This window comes from Prenolepis imparis, unplaced genomic scaffold (assembly GCF_030444845.1).
Source record: "Prenolepis imparis isolate NDT839.2.m4 unplaced genomic scaffold, iyPreImpa1.0 SCAF_218, whole genome shotgun sequence".
NCBI classification, from domain to species: Eukaryota; Metazoa; Arthropoda; class Insecta; order Hymenoptera; family Formicidae; genus Prenolepis; species Prenolepis imparis.
Window position 1 is genome coordinate 1 of NW_028141376.1, and position 23,626 is coordinate 23,626.

A 23,626-nucleotide genomic window follows, 5' to 3' on the forward strand; every position below is an offset into this window, starting at 1 on the left:
AATCGTCGACACAAAGCGCTGCGTTACGGGCAGAAGTCAACGATCATCAAGAAGCATGGTGCTTAGACAGCGGGGCCACTTCCCACTTTTGCAAAGAATCTGGCAGTCTTGTAGAAATGTTTGGCTCAGGACATTCTCAATTAAATTTAGCCAACAGTACTTCAACAGAAATAAGAGCAAAAGGAACGGCAATTTTCTCGACAAATGTACTCGGAAAACAGACGAACATTAAATTAAAAGACACCTTACATGTACCGGATCTACGTACAAATCTAATATCAGTAAGTAAAATTACGGACAATAATTACGATGTGATTTTTAAGAAAAACAAAGCCACAGTAATTAATCGCAATGGAGACATAAAATTAGTCGCTAAAAGGTATGGCGGATTATATTACGTCAAAAATTACCCTCATGAATGCAACGCCATCGCGGAACCCACAGAAAAAAGGTCGAACTTATTGAAAATGTGGCACAGTCGTCTAGGACACCTCAATTATAAGGATCTAATGGAAGCTCAACGAAACGAGGTTATGAAAGGAATGGATTTTAAGGCCGACGACATCAAATTAACCTGTGACATCTGTCTTCAAGGAAAGATGGTAAGATCCCCGTTCTCAAAGAGATCTGAGAGAAAGACAGAACTACTCGAGCTCATACATTCGGACGTATGTGGACCGATGCGCGTGGAATCAAATGGAAAGGCAAGATATTACATTACATTCATAGACGACAGTACAAGATGGTGCGAGATACGTGTCTTAAAATCCAAAGATGAAGCCCTGGAAAAATTCAAAGAGTTTAAAAGCCTAGTTGAAAATCAAACAGGAAGAAAAATTAAATATCTACAGTCCGACAACGGTATGGAATACAAAACTAAAGAATTCGATAATTTCTTAAATGAATACGGCATCGCGAGAAGACTTAGCGTTCCTTACAACCCGGAGCAGAATGGCACCGCGGAAAGGAAGAATAGAACGTTAAACGACATGGCAAGATGTCTTCTAATACATTCTGGACTGCCATCATCTTTTTGGGCGGAAGCAATCTCTACGGCCAATTACATTAGAAATCGATGCCCTACTAGCAGCTTAAATGGAAAAACTCCATACGAAGCCTGGACCGGGAAGAAACCCAACGTAAGTTACTTCAGAGAATTCGGATGCAAGATTTTTTGTCTGAATACGCGACCTGGAAAGGGAAAATTCGATCCGCGAAGTAAGGAAGGTGTATTTCTTGGTTACTCGGAAGCTTCAAAAGGATATCGAGTGTGGATACCCTCCGAAAAGAAGATCGAAATTACACGCGACATCAAATTCTTGAACATGCCTGAGATTGAAACGCAGAACTACGAAAACTTTATCCCGGAAGATTTTAATAAAAACAATAATCATTCGAACAGCAACGATATCATAATCGAATCAACTCCTCTGGAAGACCCCGATGACTCGGAACCTCAAGCTCAAGATCAAGCAGCTCATGAAGACATCACGGAAGAGGAATCGCCACTCAGCACTCCCAGAAGAGCACCCGGACGACCAAGAATCGAACGTACCGTACTCAGGGGGAGACCCAGAAAATTATTCAACTTAAAATATGCAGAAGATATCGAAACGATGACGTCCGAACATGCACTCCTCTCAGAGATACCAATTGGAACGGCACTATCCGATGCCGATGCCAATGAATGGCTTGATGCAATGGCCGCGGAAATGAAATCCATTATTAAAAATAATACCTGGCAAATTGTAGAACGTCCCGAAGATACTGAGGTAACTGGAAGTCGCATAGTATTGAGAAACAAACTCAATCCCGATGGAACAATAGAAAGAAGAAAGACTCGAATAGTTGCCAAGGGATTCGCTCAACGCCCGGGAATACATTTTAATCAAACCTTCGCACCAGTAGCGCGCATGAGTTCGATACGACTATTAGTCGCGCTTGCAGTTCACCATGGAATGTCGATCCATCAACTGGATGTAACAACTGCATATTTAAATGGAGAGATTCAAGAATCTATATACATGAAGCCACCTAATCACATCATCGAATCCCTGGAAGTCTTACTCGAAAAAGAAAAGAAAGGAAGCGAATTATATAAGAAAACAAAGGCGATGTTACGAGAGTTGAACAAGGACAACAAGGTCTGCCTATTGAAGAAATCTTTGTACGGTCTCAGACAGGCCGGAAGAAATTGGTACGCTACGCTTGACAAAGCACTAAGAAAATATGGTGCAACTCCTTCTAATGCTGACCCATGCGTATATCGCATCGGCAAGAGTGAAGACTTAATTCTCATAGCTGTCTACGTCGATGATCTAATGATCGCTTCGAAGAACGTTAAACGAATGGAACAGCTAAAAATAAACCTATCGCAAGAATTTGAAATAAAAGACCTAGGCGATATCAAACATTGTCTAGGCATTGAGTTCAACAGAGAAGGCAACAAAATTGTAATGCATCAAAGAGGATATATTATCGACGTTTTGACTCGATTTGGAATGACGGAATCGAACCCAGTACGTACGCCAATAGACGTCAGCCAAAAGTTAACAAAACCAAACACGACATCAGCAGCCATAATGTCAAAGTTCCCTTATCGAGAATTAGTCGGCGCGCTAATGTATCTAGCCGTATCTACGAGACCGGATATAGCTTTCGCTATCAGTTGCTTGAGCCAATACAACGATTGCTACGATGAGAGTCACTGGACAGCAGCTAAGCGCGTCTTACGTTACCTTCGTGGAAGCATCGATTTGGGATTGGTGTTTGAACCAACGTCAATTTCTTTGAGATGCTTCGTCGACTCAGACTGGGCAAATTGTCCAGACGACAGACGCTCATACACTGGCTACGCGACCATCCTAAGCAACGCCGCAGTTTCCTGGGAAGCCAAAAAGCAAAGGACTGTCGCATTATCTTCAACCGAAGCGGAATACATGGGACTAGCCGAAGCCACGAAAGAATCCATCTATCTACGGAATTTTCTAGTCGAGCTAGGATTCAATCACTTAGCCGATACAATCATATTCAACGACAACTTAGGAGCGAAGAAACTTGCAGAAAACCCTAGTTTCCATTCCAGAAGCAAACACATTGACGTGAAGCATCATTTCGTCCGTGAAGCCCTAAGCAGCCAACTAATTAAGGTCGAACACGTATCTACCCAGGACATGATATCGGACATCATGACCAAAGGTCTTCCTGGACCCAAGCATCAAAAATATTCTCATCAACTTGGACTCAAAATAATCAACGGCAAGGGTACAAGGAGACCGCATATTGAGGGGGAGTGTTAGAGGTCACAATACACGGTCAATTCTAACTACAATATACACGCTCTTTCACACACCGCGCATCTACACTCTGCTCTCTATATACACGTGTAGAAAGTACTACACTTCCGTTTTACCACTTCACTGTACTGTACTAAGAGTTCAGCTCACGCTTTAAATATACGTAATTTACAGTTGCTTTTACTGATTCCCTTTGTGCCGCCTTCCACCTTAAATAATCTGCGCCTCATCAATATATATATAATTTTAAAAATGTTTTAATTATACCTTTTATATGTCATCGTACTATAGAAAATAATTACATTTTTTGAAGTCATAAACATTTTTAAAAAATCATAAATAAATTCGGTATTCAATTTGTCAAATTATTTTACATTTTCATAAAAAAAAAAAAAAAATCGCAAAAGTGTGGTCTACAATTTTCGATAGCAGCGTTATTCCACACGCAATTGCTTGTTGCCAGCGTCTCCAAACTGGCAACGCTGCGTGTCTGTTACCAGCGTCTCGAAAGTGGCAACACTGTTGCCTTTTGCCAGCGTTTCGTTACTGGCACTGGCATCGTCAGTTCATTGTCGTCGATCGTCGAGTCACGTCGGACGTCGGACTTGTAATACAACGATGCCACGACGTAAGTATTATTTTATATAAATTATTTGAAAATAACAAGTTGAGACATAAAAATTAAGGTAACTGTAAATACAGATTACGCTGCATAAATTATAATGATATGTATAATCTCTCGCTGTTCTCGTTATCATCCTCTTTCTTAGGTTATGAGCACATGCTTGCGACGCTACAGTTTACGTAAATCGTAAGTGTAAGTAATGCACAAGATTTGTCGTATGTCGTAGAAATGTCGACGAGGACGGTAACGACGGCGATATCGTCGTCACAGCCGTTGGACAACAAGAGAGGAAACGTAAGAAATATAAGTTATTTTATTTGGCTGAAATAAGTGTGCAGATTTAACTTAACTATATACACACATGTAGACATATACTAACATCTACTTTATTATATTATTATTTGCAATTCTCATGTTAATTTAATGCGTTGTTCAATATTTAATATCATTTGCAAATCACACATTAAATTAACATGTGAATTGCAAATAATAATATAATGAACAATTCATCAGTATATGTGTACATGTGTATATATATGTTTATATATACATGTGTGTGTGTGTGTGTGTGTGGCTGCGGCTGCGTTCGGAAACGTCCCCCGAGTACATTCCCTCTCTCTCTATACCACTCCTATACCACTCCTATCTCAGTAATATAGAAACAGAAGGAATGCACTCGGGGGACATTTCCGTACGCAGCCTATGTATGCAAAAATAATTTTTACTAATTTTTTTCATTTTCAGCGCATAAATGAAGCAGTCAGGCGGGCCGTGAACAAGGAACGGCGTAAAAATAGTTTTAGAAATAGAAAACGTTTTTATGCCGTTCCTCCTGTTTACGTATCCACACCGCCTGCAAGTGCGTAGGTCCCCACATCGCCTGCAAGTACGTACATTCCCGCACCGCCTGCTAATGCGTTCGTCCCCGCACCGCCTGCAAACGCGTACGTCCCCGCACCGCCTGCAAACGCGTACATCCCCGTACCGCCTGCAAGTACGTACGTTCCCGCACCGCCTGCAAATGCGTACATCCCCGTACCGCCTGCAAATACGTACGTCCCCGCACCACCTGCAAACGCGTACGTCCCCGCACCGCCTGCTAATGGATTCGTACAATTTGAGTACATGTCCGCACCTGCATACCTGCCTCGGTATTAAAAAAAGGTAAAATATTGAATATTACATGCACGCGCGCGCACTCTCTTTCTCTCTCTCTCTCTCTCTCTCTCTCTCTCTCTCTCTCTCTCTCTCTCTCTCTCATATATATATATATGTATATATATATATGTATATTCATATACACTCGGCCAAAAAAAACGGTACATTTGCAAAGTAGTAAAAAATTGCAAAAGTTTAAGAATTTATAACTCAGCAAATAATTATGATATCGAGATGTTTAAAAAACGAAAATGAAGCTTGAAGTCTATAGTTTGAGAAAATTTTAATGCCGATTACGTGGAATGATCAGTTTTGCAATGACAAATGATAGAATGTGAACCTGCAAAACTGATGAGCAGAAGGTCCACTTTCCTGAATTGCACGGCGTAAATCAGTTGACGTAGCTCAATGGGATAAAAAGCACGTGAAAATTTGAACTTTTCTCTTTAAAATGCACTTTGGCGGAACTCGATACGATAATTTTTCGGTTAATTATCGCAATTTGAAAAAAGTCGGTTTTTTAAGGACAAATTGTGATTTAAAATGTGTATCTGCTATCTTTATCAATTCGAACCGTTGCAATTCTATTCAAGAATGTTGCATTGAATGCGGAAATGTCCCGAAGCGAGCAAATTGTGCCGGGCATCTCGCGCAAACAAAGTCCGAGTAGGACATTCGCGGGGTTTTCGCCGGTAAGAGTTCGGCACTACTTCCTCGTGGATTAAAGGGTATCCATAAGGATTTCCCCGCGTAAAAAAAAGAAACACGCGCCCATTTTACATTTTCCGGAAAAATGATTATTTCCGCGCAGACAATTTGTGCATAGCTTGCGTTTCCGTATTTCCGCGATTCGTTGAGTCACCGGCAATTTAATAAAGTCCTGACAATAATAAATGAGATGCCCTCCTTGACAATATCCGCACAAAGACAAAGAAGTAGTGGCAACGTGAGTTACCAGTCGTTTTCCGGCGGATTGAGCCACCGAATTTCCGCGATTCAATGATTCCAGCAAATGACATCTATGCTCCAAAAGTTCCACGATTTATTTTTAAACGTGGGCAACTCTGTCCCGGTTAACTATGCTTGCCATTCTCTGACAGTAATTGAATCGAATTTAGACGAAATCAAGTATATCAGCATAGTATCCCAATGTTCGGTAGGACAATGCAGGGCATTCAGCGCTTGTATATGTTTTTAGCATTGTCCGCCACTCTACTCAACTCAATGGCATTCTCCTTCGCGATATTCGGCATCTCGAACAGAGCGCGTAGATGCGTTTGCACTATAGCGCGCTTATTATCGTATCGCTGTTTTAATAAATTCCAAGCTACTTGATAATTTTGATCCGACAATTCCAGCGATTGAATTATATTTGCTTCCTTGCCAGTTATAGATGCTCTCAAATTATGAAATTTTTGAAAGCCACTTAACGACTGATTATTATTTATTATAGAGTCGAACATTTCATAAAATGGGAACCATTCCTCGTATTTCCCTGCAAATTTTGGTAAATCTAATTTCGGCAATCGTACACCGCACGTGGAGGTGCCCACTCCGACCGGGGACGCGGCGGGTAATATCGCGCCGCGGTTAGCTGCAGGCGCGCGGTCAAAATCCGAAATCATGCAGCGCAGTGCAGCCGTCAATCCATAAAACATCTCCTCAAACGCGACGCGATCTTCTCCTTCATTGTCACAAAGAGCTTCTATCTCGAATTACAAACCATTATAGTCCGTCCAATAATTAGGTAACTTTTCTTTTCTCTCTTCTAAATTCGCGATCAATTCCGACGTCAGTTGCGATACTGATTCTACGTACGTTTTTATGCGGAAGCATGCCACCTTTATCGACGCACGCTTTCTCCTTAGCGTTGAGATCTGAGCCGAATGAGCCATAACTTATGTAATATCTGCATGTACCGCGCACAATGTATGCGATAATATTCGATAATTCACGCAACGGTGAAATAGTAAATGAATAATTTTGATTGGCAAATGAGTGACCTTCCTACCTTGACCGCCGATTCGACCGCTCCATTGTTGCCTTCTTGCTCGTTTACGGTTGGCAGTCCGCCGCCTCCTCTTCTTCTGGGAGCGTCGGCTGACCTCCTTACGGCTGGCAGTCCTTTTCCTTGTCCGGTTCTGTGACCGTCAATTGACTGCTTCAAGGATACCTCCTCAACCGACGATAACCAGCAATTGTTGGTTCCCTCGCCTCAATCCAAATCAGCTCGCACCGTTAAAATGTTGATGCGGATCTGAGTAGCCTTTCACGATCCGGCTCGAAGGACCAAAATGTATTGTAATTCCTTGCGTGGAAGTCCCGGGTATTCCGCGGTCGACGCAAGCCGAAGCACAAGCCTCTAATTTTCTTGCTGCAGTACGGCTGAGATGGTAGGCGAATGAATCGAGACGTCTTGTTCACTTCTTAAATACTCGATACTTCATTTTTCAAGTGAAAATCTCGCGCCTTATAAGTTCGAGGCGGCGGCAGGATTAGCAGTGTTCGTTCATCCGTTTTCGCGAGAATTATATAAACCGGCTCTCAGGAGCGATCCCGAAGGCTCCGAGAAAACCCGAAATTTTACGATCGAAGTCTTCGAGTCTCAACCAATTTGACTTTAATAACGATCTACACGTCACGAGCTAAGATAAATACAATACGTAACATTCAATAGAGCATGTATGTATATAAGAAAAATAAAAACAATATCGCTCGTCTCGAACAGTACCTTACAATATTAACTTGGCAGGTCAAATAAATACATGACGAATAATATATATTAATAATGTAGAAGAAGTTAGTGTCAATACGAAACACCAAAGTTTGTTAATTTTTGCCATGAAGAGCTTTTACTTTCTCGGGTGGACTGTCTTTTATTGTAGAAATTTAATCCGAAGGTGTTTCTATTTGAGGAGTATAAAGTATTGTTTAGGAATGACCGTACTTCTTGCTTCTTGGTTGTATAATTGTGTACTTATCAGCAACTCGTTTAGATGAAATTACTTTAGTAGCATTAGTTCTTGCACTTTGAGATGTGCCTGAAACATGTACAATCTGATTCAACAAGTATGATAATTGCGCTGTTTCCAGTGCTTACTTTCTTCCATTTGTTTTTCTTCATAGCCTGTAAATAAAATGATTATAAAGTTGTAATTATTTCTTGAACTTTAGTACTTACATTTGGCATATTTTCTTTATTCATGTCAATATGTACTTAAGATAGTGATGGGATTGTTGTAAGTTGATTTTTTTAGTTGATTATATTTTGATATCCAAAATTAGAAATTATATTGATACTTGAGAAATGCAAGTTACATATTTTGTTTGTTGCTAATGGTCTCCACGTTTTCCTTCTTCTACTAATATTTATACTGATACCCATAGCTGCACGTTGCTCATTCTTCAATGAAAATTTGTAAACAATATATGATATATTATAAATTATAGATTATTAGAAATAAATGATGTAATTATAATTTACGTACATATATGTATATGTATATATTGAATATAACTTTATTCTATAATTTAGTAATTGTGACACATAACTTAGCTAAAAAAAACTTATTCTGCATCATGCTTTCCACGTGCTTTTGTAATTTTTTACATAGCACAAAATTTACACGGGCGAGAGATGCTCCCTCGAAGATAGGGATCTCTACATGATAAAAGGAAATCAAGGAGGAAATGAAATAAAATATCGGATGTCAAAATGAGTCGTCTCCTTAAATCTATATCATTTTTCTATTTATGATGTTATATTTCAGTTTGTTCAAGTTTCTTAATGTGTTTTCATTGTTTCTTGTCAATTCTTAATAAAAGCAATATGTCGAAAAATGACTCTTTCATGTAGCTATTTTATATATAATTATTATATAATATATTAAGATATATAAAATCAATTATACTAAAAATCAAATAATCAATAAAGATGTCAAATGCCAATAACATTAATAATATAATAAATTTTAAGTTATTATTGTTAATTATTTTATTGCATTTTTGTTTTTAACAAAACAATAAAAAAAATATTAATTTTATATTTTATTGTACATTTGAATATCACAGCCGTATATTTTTTCATCCCTGATGATTCGACGCGTTTGTTGTTTTGAACGTGACAAATATGTGTTTGCAGTGATTTATGATATATACATTGTGATATAATACCGCCGTTGCTTTCTATAGTTGACTTCAGAATCTTTCTTATCCTCAATTTATTAGAAATGTATTTGTTCGCTTTAGTCTGTCGCAGTAGTCTTCTATGTTTAAATTCGTATACACATAATGTCTCCAGCTATGGCTAACCATTTTAGCAGATTGAAGAGATTTGTAGTCTAACATAGCCATTATCATGCTTGATATTTCGAGAGGCAATTCCCTTATAAAATCGGTTTTACTTTCGTTGTATAAACCGATATAGCTCAACAGTTTCTTCAACGTCTCCATTGTTAATAATATAATCGAAGTGGTTTGCTTGCTTTATATAAAACAAGAAAGTGGTTTTTCACTATCGGATAAGTTTGTCGCTACGGAGCCATCTAGCGGCGCGGTTGCGTATTAGTCGAATGAATACATGTTTACTGCGTGTACTTATAGATGGATAGAAATATGCCTCTTGTTCTTGCTGCTCCTATTTAAGTATTTAAATAAATATGATTTAGTGTGTATTACTGAGACTTATTTAAAAAATAGAGATAAGTTTAATGTTGCAGTATATGATAATAATGTGTGTATATTACAATTGTGCTTAGTTAATTATAAAAAATAACTCTATTTTAATTATATTAACTATATACCCTACTTTAATTATATTGTAATTTATATTAATAATAAAGATTTTATAACATAAATTTGTATTTATTTGACGCAATTTTTTTATATCATTATTTTGTTTAGAAATATTTAATTATTTTGTACAATTAAATTATATTGTATAAAATTAAAATGACATTATTTTTTAGAGCAGTTTTTTTACAGTAATTAAAAACACTGTTTTTTGTATAACACTTTTTCATATGGCGCGTAAACTTGACGCCCTTTTTTTACTTTTTTTGTAAAAAAAGGTAAGTTTTTTTATGGTAAAAAGAGATAGCGGAGCAACTGCGAGGTATACGAAATAAAAACTTTTTTTTCTAAACTGCATTGTTTATGAGATATTCGACACACACATATGTATATACATAATTTGAATATTTTGTTTTCAGATTAATGTGCTGTGTACTACAACTCCGGCTATTGTACGTATCGGTGAGTGAGAAATTGTTTATTTTAAAACATTCCTATAGCGGTAATGGGGGTGTATATAATATGTTTGAAAATATTAAAATATTAATATGTTTTATATAATATGTTATAATATCTTATTCGCGATTATAATATTTTTTGACAAAAATCAGCTAATAATTATCAAAAATATTTATCGAATTAAAAATATTATAACATCTCTTTCTAAAAAAGACATGTTAAGTCGATTCTCGCGAGTATTGTTGCATCTTTTCCGCGATGCTGATTCACTGTTTCGATTCGCATTGTGCGTTATATTCGTAGCATCGAGAGGCAAATTAAATAAAATAATGTTTGAAATAATATATTATGATACTTTATCCGCGATTAATATTTTTTGACAGAAATCAGCTGATAACTGTCAAAAATATTAATCGAGTTTAAAGTATTATAACAATCTTTAGAATAAGTAACAATGTAGGCTCCCTGCATTGAGAAATTACAAATTCAAAAGGAGGCTATATGGAGCCACGCGTAGGGTGTAGGTACGCAAATATTAAAAACAAACTTGTTGGAATAACAAATTTATTGAATCTAAACGTTTCGGTCCTTTCTTTGGACCTTCTTCAGTAAGTTTAATACAATAAATTATAATGGGGAATCTACATACTACCGCACGCAGCGCAAAAGCCGTGTTGTTCTTCACTCAACTTTTTTCACCTTTGATGGCATAATCTATCAACAAATCTTCGGAGCGCCCATGGGTTCTCCGCTGTCTCCCATAGTAGCCGATTTAACCATGCGCGATTTGGAGAGCAGGGTGATAGGAGACCTTCCTTTTGAACTCCCGATCTACGTACGCTATGTTGATGATATCGCGTTGGCCGTCCCTGCCGGGACGAGCAAGGAGATACTAAGACAGTTGTCATAATAGACGCGTGTCATAATAGATTACAGTTTACTTTGGAAAGGGGGGGCAATAGACTCGATTTTTTGGATGTTACATTCATTCTAAACCGGTGATATGTTGAATTCGACTGGTACCATAAACCAACATTTTCGGGAAGATATCTGAATTATTACTCCTGTCACCCTCTCTGCCACAAGAGAGGCACAATATTTAGCCTAATAGATAGGGCTTTCTGGTTATCACATCCAAGATATCACCAAAAGAACCTCGAATTGGTCATTGGGGTGTTACGTGATAATGGGTATCCATTGCAATTGATTTTTGAAACATTTCACGAAAGGCTTAGGACTTTGTTTGCGAGAAATAAAAATAATAATTCAGGTGACGCTAACAGAACACCTGATACTAATTCGGCTCGCGTTGCATATTTTAATGTCCCATACATACCCAAATTGTCCGAGCGGTTTAGCCATGTGGTCCGTGATCTAGATGTAAAAATGTCCTACACAGGTTTGAATAAGTTACGCTCGTTTATCCGCGTGCATAAAGACACACTGCAGAAAGACTGGCATAATAACGTTGTATACAAAATTTCATGTCAAAATTGTAATGCCTCTTATGTCGGTCAGACCAGCAGACAGTTGAGAACACGCATTAGGGAGCACAGAAATCACATAAAAAGAAACACCGCGCAAAAATCCGTGATCACGGATCACAGGCTGAATAACCACGAATTTGATTGGGATAACGTTGAGATCTTGGATGAGGAACCGTTTCTAAGAAAGAGACTTGTTTCAGAGATGCTGTTTATCAGGCGCCAGATAAATGGCCTAAACCGACAAGAAGACACAGAGTGTCTAAGTCAAGCATATATATCTGTTGTGACAAATATGCCTCAAATTTCCTGAAAGACGGTCTTCGTTTAGTTGTTATCGAATTCCTTTAGAGAGCCATAAATCATTTGTAACATTAATTTCCATACGTTGTATGTTTGAGAGAGGGAGATAGAGAAAGGGGGGGAAGCGAGAGGAAGGGGGGACAGTGATAGAGGGAGAGAGACGGAGGGGGGGGGAAGGGCGAGAGAGGAGGGAGAGAGAGGGAGTGAGAGAGAATGGTGAGGGAGAGGGAGAGAGAGAGAAGAAGAGAAATAAATCCACACATTGTGTTTGACATTGACTTCGATAACAGGCTATGAGCCGTGGTAGGGCGCCTTATAAATAGCATCAAAACGAATATCTTCTTCATTCGTGCGTCGGGCGCGTCCGCGTACGGTCGTGTGAACGTGCGATGGATGAGTGTGTGAGTAAGAGTGAGCCCCCTTTCGGAAATTCCTCACTATACTCTTCATTAGAGTCCACTTTTGAGTATCTCATGACATATTATTTCACTTTGTCTATTTAATGGGATATCGATAGGGGAGCTCACGGCTTTTGCGCTGCGTGCGGTAGTATGTAGATTCCCCATTATAATTTATTGTATTAAACTTACTGAAGAAGGTCCAAAGAAAGGACCGAAACGTTTAGATTCAATAAATTTGTTATTCCAACAATTTTGTTTTTAATATATGCGTACCTACACCCTACGCGTGGCTCCATATAGCCTCCTTTTGAATTTGTAATCTTTAGAATTATACAGATAGAATTTTCTCTTAGAATTTACCTTGAAAATCATGATAATTGTGGGATAATATGCCCCATGTTCCGATATTACTGCCAGTACTGAAAATATGTAATATACGTAACGTAAACTATAGCTTTTCAGTACTGGCAGTGTATATTTGTTTGTATTTTAATTTGTCTAATATTTTAGATTGTCTTTCCTAAAAATTGTTGAAAAAGATTACTATTTTAGTAAATCTGTCAGAACGCACGGTAATTATTTGTCAAGTATTTAAAGTGAGTTTCTCGCGAGTGCTTTACGCTGATACAGTTAGTATCGCCATTGTACCGCGAGATGGCTTCGCGGCGAACAGTCTTTCCGTAGAAGAAAACAGTTTAAGAAAGTATATAAGGCGATGAAACTACTTACATGATGTCTTGATGTTTAACTGTTCAAGGCTTTTCAAAAGGATTATTGGTAATACTTTTATTTTTGACATATTTGATTTGACACATTAATTGTGACGTATTGATTCAAAATTTCTGTTCTCGTCAAAGTGAAAGTTATTCTCTAAACATGTTATATTGTGTTCTTATTTAATATTAAAATTTAATCTTAATAAAATATCTTTAGACAAACATATTTAGAGGATATTGTTATTTATAAGCGTTTACCGATAAAGAACAGATTAAGTTATTTTGTAACTCGTGAAAAAGGAGGGTGTGTGAAGTTGGCACCCCTATGTTACGATATCATAGTTCTGTTAAGAGTTCTGAATTATTTAGAAGCTAAGGAAGAGTTGTTGATAGTTTTTATAAATAGTTCTTATCATTATGATAATGAAAATTGACTTTGAAAAATGGGGGTGCCAACTTCACGATTTTTTTACACATCGAGTTCCAATAGTTTTGAGCTTAATTTTAAAACTCTTTTGAGTAGATCTATAGTTCCTGATACTTTTTTTAAAGAGTTCTGCAGTTTTTAGATAAAAAAAATACTTAAAAAAAATTAAAAATTTTTGAAAATTTGATTTTTAGATACGATAGTTCTGGGATATTTCTATTATTATTTTATTGATTTCAAAGAGTTCTGCAAATTTCTCTGCAATTAAAAATAATTTATATCCAAAAATGAAAAAATTCTATACTTTAAACGAAATTTCAAAAACCAGTTAAATAACACGTATCTTCTTACTCTGTCACCCGATTGCATTGACTCATAAGACTTTTCGTCAACACTCGTCGAGAACTGTCCAGAACTCCAGTCAGAACTAATCGAAACTCTGAAAAAATTTTCGACCTCGAAACTTAGAAAATTTTCAATAATCGTTCAAATATATCTGACATCTTGCAAACCGTTGGTCCGGTCGCATTAACCCATAAGACTTTTTGTCAACACTCGTCGAAAACTGTCCAGAACTCCAGTCAGAACTAATCGGAACTCTGAAAAAATTTTCGACTTCGGGACTTAAAAAATTTTCTATGCCTGTTTTCGTTAAACTAAGAGTTGTAAAGATAATTTTTCTATTGAAATTATACTGAAATTATACTAAAATTAGGGAGAGGAATAATAATCGGTTAGAAGAGGTGTGGCGAGCGAGGCGAAAAACATGAGGAGGCGCAAAAATAACCAATAAATTGAACAATTAAAAAAAAATTTTTTTAGAAGAATTCGAAAATAATACTAATGTACTATTACATTCAAAGTCTGTTTAACATATAATGGTTGTATTTTGTGTGTGTAGAGGGGGGGGGGGCGCCAATTACTAATGTTGCCTCAGGTGACAAAATATCTAGATCCGGCTCTGATATACATATAATTTAATCTATTTAACATATATACTGCGTTTGGCAATGCAAATCGATCATTGTTTTACTCGTAATGTTACCAACGCTACAATAACAAATAATTTTATTTATTTTGCCTTGAACAGTTGGGGTAAATATATTGGACAAAATTTCAGCTCGCATTTTATATGTTGCCGATGTAATACCTGTGTGTAATACCTATGTACTAATTACTTTTACTGATTTGTCTTCTCATTTTATTTTTTGAGGGTTGCCATTTTTTAAGATGGGTACATTTTGTTTTAGTTTTATAATTTTATTTTTCATTCGAATTTTATTTGTATTTTCTTTTTCAGACTCATCTAAATTTATGTTGTTGAAATTAGTTGCGTGTCTTTTTTTTTTTTGGTTGTTTATTCGGAGTTTTGCTTCAATTCTGAAATGTCCTGACTTGTGTGATAGGATATATTTTAATATAATGTGGTCTTTATAATTGATTACTATTGCAAGTACATATGTGTTTTCTTGATTATTAATTGATATTCGGAATTGTGTCGGTGATTTTTTCAACATAAAATATTTTTCTCTTCCATTTATCTTTCATGAAAGTCCGAATATGTTTCATGTCTTAATATGCAATCAAAAGTGATTGACATAGGCTGTCAAATGCACACGTATTAATCACTCTTACCGATTTGTCTGTCAATTTTATTTCTCGCAGATAATTGTCATTTTTTAAGATTGGTATGTTTGCATTTTTTTTCGATTCCAAAATTTTGTTTTATTTTTTCCAAAATATTGTTTTTTATCGATTCCAAAATATTGTTTTTTATCGATTTTTTCTTTTTCAGATTTATATGAATTCATATATTCGTCGAAATCAGTTGTGTGCTTTTTTCATTTTTGTTTGTTTATTCGAAGTTTTACTTTTTCAATTCTGAAATATTCTGATTTGTGATAGGATATATTTTCACGAAAACATAATGTCGTGAAATGTCCTGATCCTTGATAGGATTTGATATGACGTGGCCCTTTATAATTAATTATTATGCAAGTATATATGTATTTACTTGCTTATCAATTTATAATTGAAATTGTATGGATAAGTCTTTTAACATGAAATATCTTTCTCTTCCATCTATATGTTTCTATAAAAATCAACGGACCTAAAAGAATATAAATTATAAATTTATTAAACGTACAAAATTAATCAAATTTAAATGTAACATTTACCAGCTACTGTAACTTTATCTGTAGTACTCGAAAAACACATCTTGCAATTTTTTGAAATTTTTGACGTTAAGGTTAAATAATTTTGAATTACGTCACCAAATGATTTTTCCAATAATTTTCTATCTTCTAGGAATAACGTATTTATAGTAGTACGTTTTTTGTACAGCCATTTGAGCAGAATATTTCTTGTTCAATGTTCGCGCAGTCGATCATTGCTTTACTCGTAATGTAGCCAATGCTACAATAACAATTAATTTTATTTATTTTGCCTTGAATATTTGGGGTAAATAAATTGGACAAAATCTCAGCTCGCATTTTATGTTGTTTTTTTGTGATTTTTCTAACTTAGAATATTTCTCTTTTCCATTTATCTGCCATAAAAGTTCGAATATGTTCCGTGTCATAATACGCAATCAAGAGATTGACATAAACTATCAAATGCGCATGTATTTATTACTTTTACTGATTTGTCTTCTAATTTTATTTTGCTTCCTCATAGAGGAAGCTTTGTTTTCGTGAAAAATTTTTTTTTCAGATTTCTATGCCAATGTGTTTAGAATGTTCCAAAACATCTAAAAATAACATTTTTTAAAAATGTCCGTATGTGTGTGTGTGTATGTATGTATGTGCCAACCCATGTTTTTTTAAATTTAAATATCTCAAAAATTATTTGACTTGCAGTGCTCCAATTTGTCATACAAGTAAAGTAGAACAACACTTTTATTTATTGTCATTTTTATAAAAATTCATACTGTTTCATTTTTTATAAAATTTTGAATTTTTTTAGAAATGTCTGTAGTTACTCTAACTTCCGTAAATTTTAAGATATCGAGATAAATTGTTTTACATGAATAGGCTATCATTAAAGGATGGTTGGAACTGAATGTGACGAGAATCGGTGAAAGGATTCGATTTTTATAAAATTTTAGATTTTATTAAAAATGTCTTTGGTTGCTCTAATTTCCGTAAATTTTAAGATATTTGGGGAAATTTTTTTACATAAATGGACTATTATTTAAAGATGTTTGGTATTGAGTTTGGCGATGATCGGTGAAAGGATTCATTTTTTATAAAATTTTGAATTTTTAAGAAATGTGCATTTTCATTTTTCGCAAATTTTGAGATATCAAACTAATTTTTTTTTACATGAATAAAGTACCAATAGGATCTTTGGTATTGAATTTAACAAGGATTGGTGAAAGGGTTCATTTTTTATAAAGTTTTTATAAAATTTTTTTTGAAATTTATGTGTTTATTTTATCTTCTGTGAATTTTGAGATATCAGACAAATATTTTTACATAAATAGAGTATCATTAAAGGATGTTTGCTATTTAATTTGACGAGGATCAGTGAAAGTTTTTTTTTTATAAAATTATCAATTTCAAAAAATGTTTGTACATGCTTTAACTTTCGTAAATTTTGAAATATCGAACTTATCGAACTTTTAAAAATTTCATTAAAGAATGATTGATATTTAATTTGGGGAGAATTTTTAAAATGGTTTTTTTTATAAAATTTTTAATTATTTTAAAATTTAAATAATTTTTTGAAAGTTTTGAATAAAATATCATTAAAGCATGATTGATATTAAATTTATTGAGAATTGGTCAATTTGTTTTAATTGTAAATTAACAAATTATACAACATTTAGAACACATTAGCATAGAAATCTTTAAAAAAATTTTTTTAAGAAAATATTTTTTAATTATATATAGGGTTTGCTAGTATTGGAAAAAATTGTGCAAATTGAAATTTGCACATTGCTTTCTCACCATTTTATTTTGCTAATTAAGATGGTTTTTCAATTATAGCTTCCTTATAGAGGAAGCTTAACTTGCACATTGCCATAATTGGAAAACCATCTTAATGAGCAAAATAAAATGACGAAGAAGCAATGTGCAAGTTAAGCTTTCTCTATGAGGAAGCCATAATTGAAAAACCATCTTAATTAGCGAAATAAAATGGTGAGGAAACAATGTGCAAATTTCCATTTGCACAATTTTTTTTTAAAGTTGCCATTTTTTAAGATGAGTACATTTTGTTTTAGTTATATAATTTTATTTTTCATTTGTATTTTATTTTTCAGACTCATCTAAATTTATATTGTTGAAATCAGTTGTGTGCCTTCTTCTTTTTTGGTCGTTTATTCGAAGTATTGCTTCTTCAATTCTGAAATGTCCTGATTTGTGTGATAGGATATATTTTAATATAATGTGGTCCTTTATAATTGATTACTGTTGCAAGTACATGTGTGTTTTCTTGATTATCAATTGATATTTGGAATGTACACGAAAGACGATATAAATAATTATTACCAAGCATTCTGTATAATAATATGCTTAGCATCAATATTATCGTAATTAGCATATTTTGATAAATAATGGCTCTTAAAATTGATTCCGCATTGAATTTCTGTTTCCTTGTAAATTTTTTGAGCTATTATATCTTCCCATTCTTTGCTTTTAAATCGGATGCAGACTCGTCTACACTTTTGTAATTAATAAATCTTGATATTCTTTGTGCGTTAATGTAATTGTAAATGTTTATTCGTTATTTATATTAGTAACATCATTTGAAGCATTGATAGATTGACTACATTTTTATTTTTATTACACGAAAGTATTATTATTTTATTATTTTAAAAAAGTTTGGTGACACGCTAAAAAAATCGATCCATAGTTATAAGGAGCATATTAACAATTGCGATGTCGCTTCCACAAAACACTTTACCAATGTTTTTAGCGTACCTAAATAAAAGTATCTCACGCCCGAGAAATCTGCTAATTGTCGTTCCTTGGGAGAAAGAAATAGGGAAACTTACTTTGAAACTTTTTTTGGTCCTTTGATATTTGTTTTTCTTATTTAAAAATAATCCTTTTTGAGGAGATTTTTTTCTGTAAAAAAAAACACATTTATGCTTCCTCATAGAGGAAGTTGTTTTTGTGAAAAAAATTTTTTTTTAGATTTTTATGCCAATGTGTTTAGAATGTTCCAAACCATCGAAAAATAACATTTTTAAAAAATGTGCGTATGTGTGTGTATGTATGTATGTGCCCACCCATGTTTTTTTAGATTTAAATATCTCAAAAATTATTTGACTTGCAGCGCTTTAATTTGGCATACAAGTAAAGTAGAACAACACTTTTATTTACTATCATTTTTATAAAAATTCATACAGTGTTTCATTTTTTATAAAATTTTGAATTTTTTTAGAAATGTCTGTAGTTACTCTAACTTCCGTAAATTTTAAGATATCGGGATAAATTTTTTTATGTAAATAGATTATTATTAAAGGATTGTTGGTATTGAATTTGACGAGAATCGGTGAAAGGGTTTATTTTTTATAAAATTTTGAATTTTTTGAGAAATGTCTGTGGTTGCTCTAACTTTCGTAAATTTTAAAGATAAATTTGTTTACATGAATAAACTATCATTAAAGGATGGTTGGTACTGAATTTGACGAGAATCGGTGAAAGGATTTGATTTTTATAAAATTTTAGATTTTATGAAAAATGTCTGTGGTTGCTCTAATTTCCGTAAATTTTAAGATATTTGGATAAATTTTTTTACATAAGTAGACTATCATGTAAAGATGTTTGGTATTGAGTTTGGCGATGATCAGTGAATCATTTGTTATAAAGTTTTGAATTTTTAAGGGGATCCCTCGCGACTGTTTTCTGACCGACAAAGCACTATTTTCGTACTTTTAGTCTCGTTGCATTGACTTGACAGAATTAAAAATGCTTCTCTACGATTGCAATACATACATCAATGATCTCAGCGAACTTCGATTTCATATGAAAAATGAGAAATAATTACAAAATTACAGTTTTCGTTACATCATTTTATCTCGATATGACGTCTCGAATTGCAGACGAGCTGTCAACTCGTCATAATACGTGCTTTATATAATAAATATACATTTTGTATGAATAAAAAGACAAGTTCCCTAGGATTGAGGTGCACGAAAGAAAACACTGTTATCCTCTAAATCTGAAATAGAAGTCTAATATAAAAGTATAACTTGGACTACGATTCGTACGTATGTGTGCGGAGGCGTTACGACTATCTTAAGCGCCCCTACACTAGGATTTGTTCGCGCGCCCCAATGCCAAGCTACAGAAGTAAAAAATAATTTTAAAAATTCCTGCTTTTAGCGCTACCCGAAATCACGACGAGGACGTAGCAGGATAATGGTTCCGTTTTTTTTGTTCTTTTATATTTTTATATTTTTTTGTATTTTTATATTATTAAATTTTTATTATATTTTTAATTTTTTTTAGTTTTAATTTTATTTTTATGTTTGTTTTAATATTGTTAAAAGTATTAATAGAATATATTTTATATCTTATTTTTTAATAATATATTTTGTAAAAATGAAATAAAAAATAAGTCAACAGTGTAGGCTCCCTGCATTGATAAATTACAAATTCAGAAGGAGGCTATATGGAGCCACGCGTGGGATGTACAGTACCGGCCAAAATTATATCACCTTTTGATTTTTTCAGCATAACTTGTTTTAAAGTGCACGGATCTCTACACGAATCATAACATATTTTGAAGGACGGTATAACATATATTGAATTATAATTCAATGTTATATCAACCTTCAAAACATGTTATGATTTGATAGAGATCCGTGCACTTTAAAACAAGTTATGCTGAAAAAATCAAAAGGTGATATAATTTTGGCCGGTACTGTAGGTACGCAAATACTAAACACAAACTTGTTGAAATAACAAATTTATTAAATTTAAACGTTTCGGTCCTTTCTTTGGACCTTCTTCAGTAACTTTAGTACAATAAATTATAATGGGGAATCTACATACTGACGCACGCAGCGCTAAAAGCCGTGAGCCCCCCGATCGATACCCCACTAAATAGACAAAGTGAAATAATATGTCATGAGGTACTCAAATGTGGACTCTAATGAAGAGTATAGTGAGGAATTTCCGAAAGGGGGCTCACTCTTCCTCACACATTCATCCATCACCCGTTCACACGACCGTACGCGGACGCGTCCGACGCACGAGTGAAGAAGGTATTCGGTTTGATGCTATTTATAAGGCGCCATACAATGGCTCATAGCCTGTTATCGATGTCAATGTCAAACAATGTGTGGAATTTATTTCTCTCCCTCTCTCTCTCTCTCTCTCTCTCTCTCCCTATCCCTCTCCCTCTCTCATCCCCTTGTTTCCCTCCTTCCCTCCCCTTTTTTATTCCTTTTTTTCCCCTCTTCGCCCCTTCCGTCTCTCTCCCTCTATCCCTGTCCCCCTTTCCCTATCTCCCTCTCTACAACATACAATGTATGGAAATTAATGTTACGAATGATTTATGGCTCTATAAAGGAATTCGATAACAACTAAACGAAGACCGTCTTTCAGGAAATTTGTGGCATATTTGTCACAACAGATATATATGCGTGATTTAGACACTCTGTGTCTTCTTGTCGGTTTAGGCCATTTATCTGGCGCCTGATAAACAGCATCTCCGATACAAGTCTCTTTCTTAGAAACGGTTCCTCATCCAAGATCTCAACGTTATCCCAATCAAATTCGTGGTTATTCAGCCTATGGTCCGTGATCACGGACTTTTGCGCAGTGTTTCTTTTTATGTGATTTCTATGCTCTCTAATGCGTGTTCTCAAGTGTCTGCTGGTCTGACCGACATAAGAGGCATTACAATTTTGACATGAGATTTTGTATAGAACGTTATTATGCCAGTCTTTCTGCAGTGTGTCTTTATGCACGCGGATAAACGAGCGTAACTTATTCAAACTTGTGTAGGACATTTTTACATCTAGATCACGGACCACATGACTAAACCGCTCGGAAAATTTGGGTATGTATGGGACATTAAAATATGCAACGCGGGCCGAATTAGTATCAGGTGTTCTGTTAGCGTCACCTGAATTATTATTTTTATTGCTCGCAAACAAAGTCCTAAGCCTTTCGTGAAGTGTTTCAAAAATCAGTTGCAATGGATACCCATTATCACGTAACATCCCAATGACCAATTCGAGGTTCTTTTGGTGATATCTTGGGTGTGATAACCAGAAAGTCCTATCTATTAGGCCAAATATTGTGCCTCTCTTGTGGCAGAGAGGGTGACAGGAGTAATAATTCAAATATCTTCCCGAAAATGTTGGTTTATGGTACCAGTTGAATTCAACATATCCCCGGTTTAGAATGAATGTAACATCCAAAAAATCGAGTCTATTACCCCCCCTTTCCAAAGTGAACAGTCATCTATTATGACACGCGTTAAACTGTCTTAGTATCTCCCGGCTCGTCCCGGGAGGGACGGCCAACGCGATATCATCAACATAGCGTACGTAGATCGGGAGTTCAAAAGGAAGGTCTCCTATCACCCTGCTCTCCAAATCGCGCATGGTTAAATCGGCTACTATGGGAGACAGCGGAGAGCCCATGGGCGCTCCGAAGGTTTGTTGATAGATTATGCCATCAAAGGTGAAAAAAGTTGAGTGAAGAACAAGCTGGATTGCTCCCAAAAATTCCACGCGCGGTATCGTACAGTTATTCTCTATGAAACTCCACCTCGCGGCTATGCCGTCGACTGCCAAATCCAATGGGATGTTAGTGAATAGAGAGACCACATCCAGTGAAATAAGTTCACAATTGTCACCAATGTAAGTTCCATCGAGTTTGTTGACCAGTCGAAAGCTATTCTCCACATGACTGTCCGCCGCCGGGACCGACTTGTATATGATTTTGTGGAGAAACGTCGCAAGATGGTGCAGCGGCGTGTTCAGTGAGGAGACGATGATTCGCAGGGGGTAGCCCGACTTGTGAATCTTAGGGAGCCCATAGGCTCTCGGCAGTACTCCCTCCGAACAATTCAACGACCTGTATGTCGTATCGGATATGTAATCTAAGTTTTTCCACCTTGTAAGCAATTCATGCAAACTGTTGATAATTCTTCTGGTGGGATCCTTTTTTACTCTAATGTAAGTATTTGTATCACCAAGGAGGACCTTTATTTTGTCCAAATAAGATGTCTTTTCAAAAGCGACCGTTATATTGCCCTTATTGGCTCGCGTAAAAATGATATTAGGATTATCGCGTATAAACGTTCTCGCTGCTAGGGACGCGCCCGAGAGCTCCTTATCAAACAAAGATTCTTCAGGGTTGCAACTGGCCAACTTGTTAACAATTGCCGACGACCTCTGGCGAACCAGGGCCGCTGCTCTGGGAGATCTGCGTCTTCCGCGAAGTCGACGTCCGACGGCCAGGCCTCCGGACTCTCGGTGAGGAAGCGCGGTCCCTCCCACCAGAGCCGGTGGTCCAGCAGTTCTCTCGGGGACACTCCTCGAGAAGCGCAGTCTGCAGGATTCTCTCGGCCAGGTACGTGATGCCACCTCGCATCCTGATTTTCCCGTTGAATCTCTGCAACCCGGTTCGCCACATATGTGGTCCATCTCGCAGGGTGACCACGCACCCAGCCAAGGACGACCGTGGAGTCGGTCCACATGTGAACAACCGATGACCTGAGGTCCAGGGTAAGCCGCACTTGCTCTATCAGCTTGGCCAGCAAGGCGGCAGCGCACAGTTCCAGTCGCGGCAGCGAGACTCGCTTCAACGGGGCGACCTTGGATTTCGCGGTGACCAGAGAGATGGCTGGCTGCTCGTTTACCGTCGAGCGCAGATAGACTACGGCGGCGTATGCGCGTTCCGATGCGTCGGAGAACCCGTGAAGCTCCATGACGCTTGCTGGGGCGTCGCAGCGCAGCCAACGCGGCAATCGAATCTTTTCTAGTAAGGGGAGTTA

At 36.0% G+C, this 23,626-nt stretch overlaps 2 protein-coding genes across 2 annotated transcripts; both read right to left on the bottom strand.

Annotated features, from left to right (window-relative positions):
* Nucleotides 1-6,254: 6,254 nt before the first annotated feature.
* On the bottom strand, nucleotides 6,255-6,737 carry LOC145948044 (uncharacterized). Its single transcript, XM_083057811.1, has one exon. It carries the CDS (start codon nucleotides 6,735-6,737, stop codon nucleotides 6,255-6,257), a length of 483 nt encoding a protein of 160 aa, XP_082913937.1.
* Nucleotides 6,738-22,939: 16,202 nt separating this feature from the next.
* LOC145948046 (uncharacterized) lies at nucleotides 22,940-23,560 on the bottom strand. The gene has a single exon (XM_083057812.1). The coding sequence runs from the start codon at nucleotides 23,558-23,560 to the stop codon at nucleotides 22,940-22,942; it is 621 nt and encodes a 206-aa protein (XP_082913938.1).
* Nucleotides 23,561-23,626: the final 66 nt, after the last annotated feature.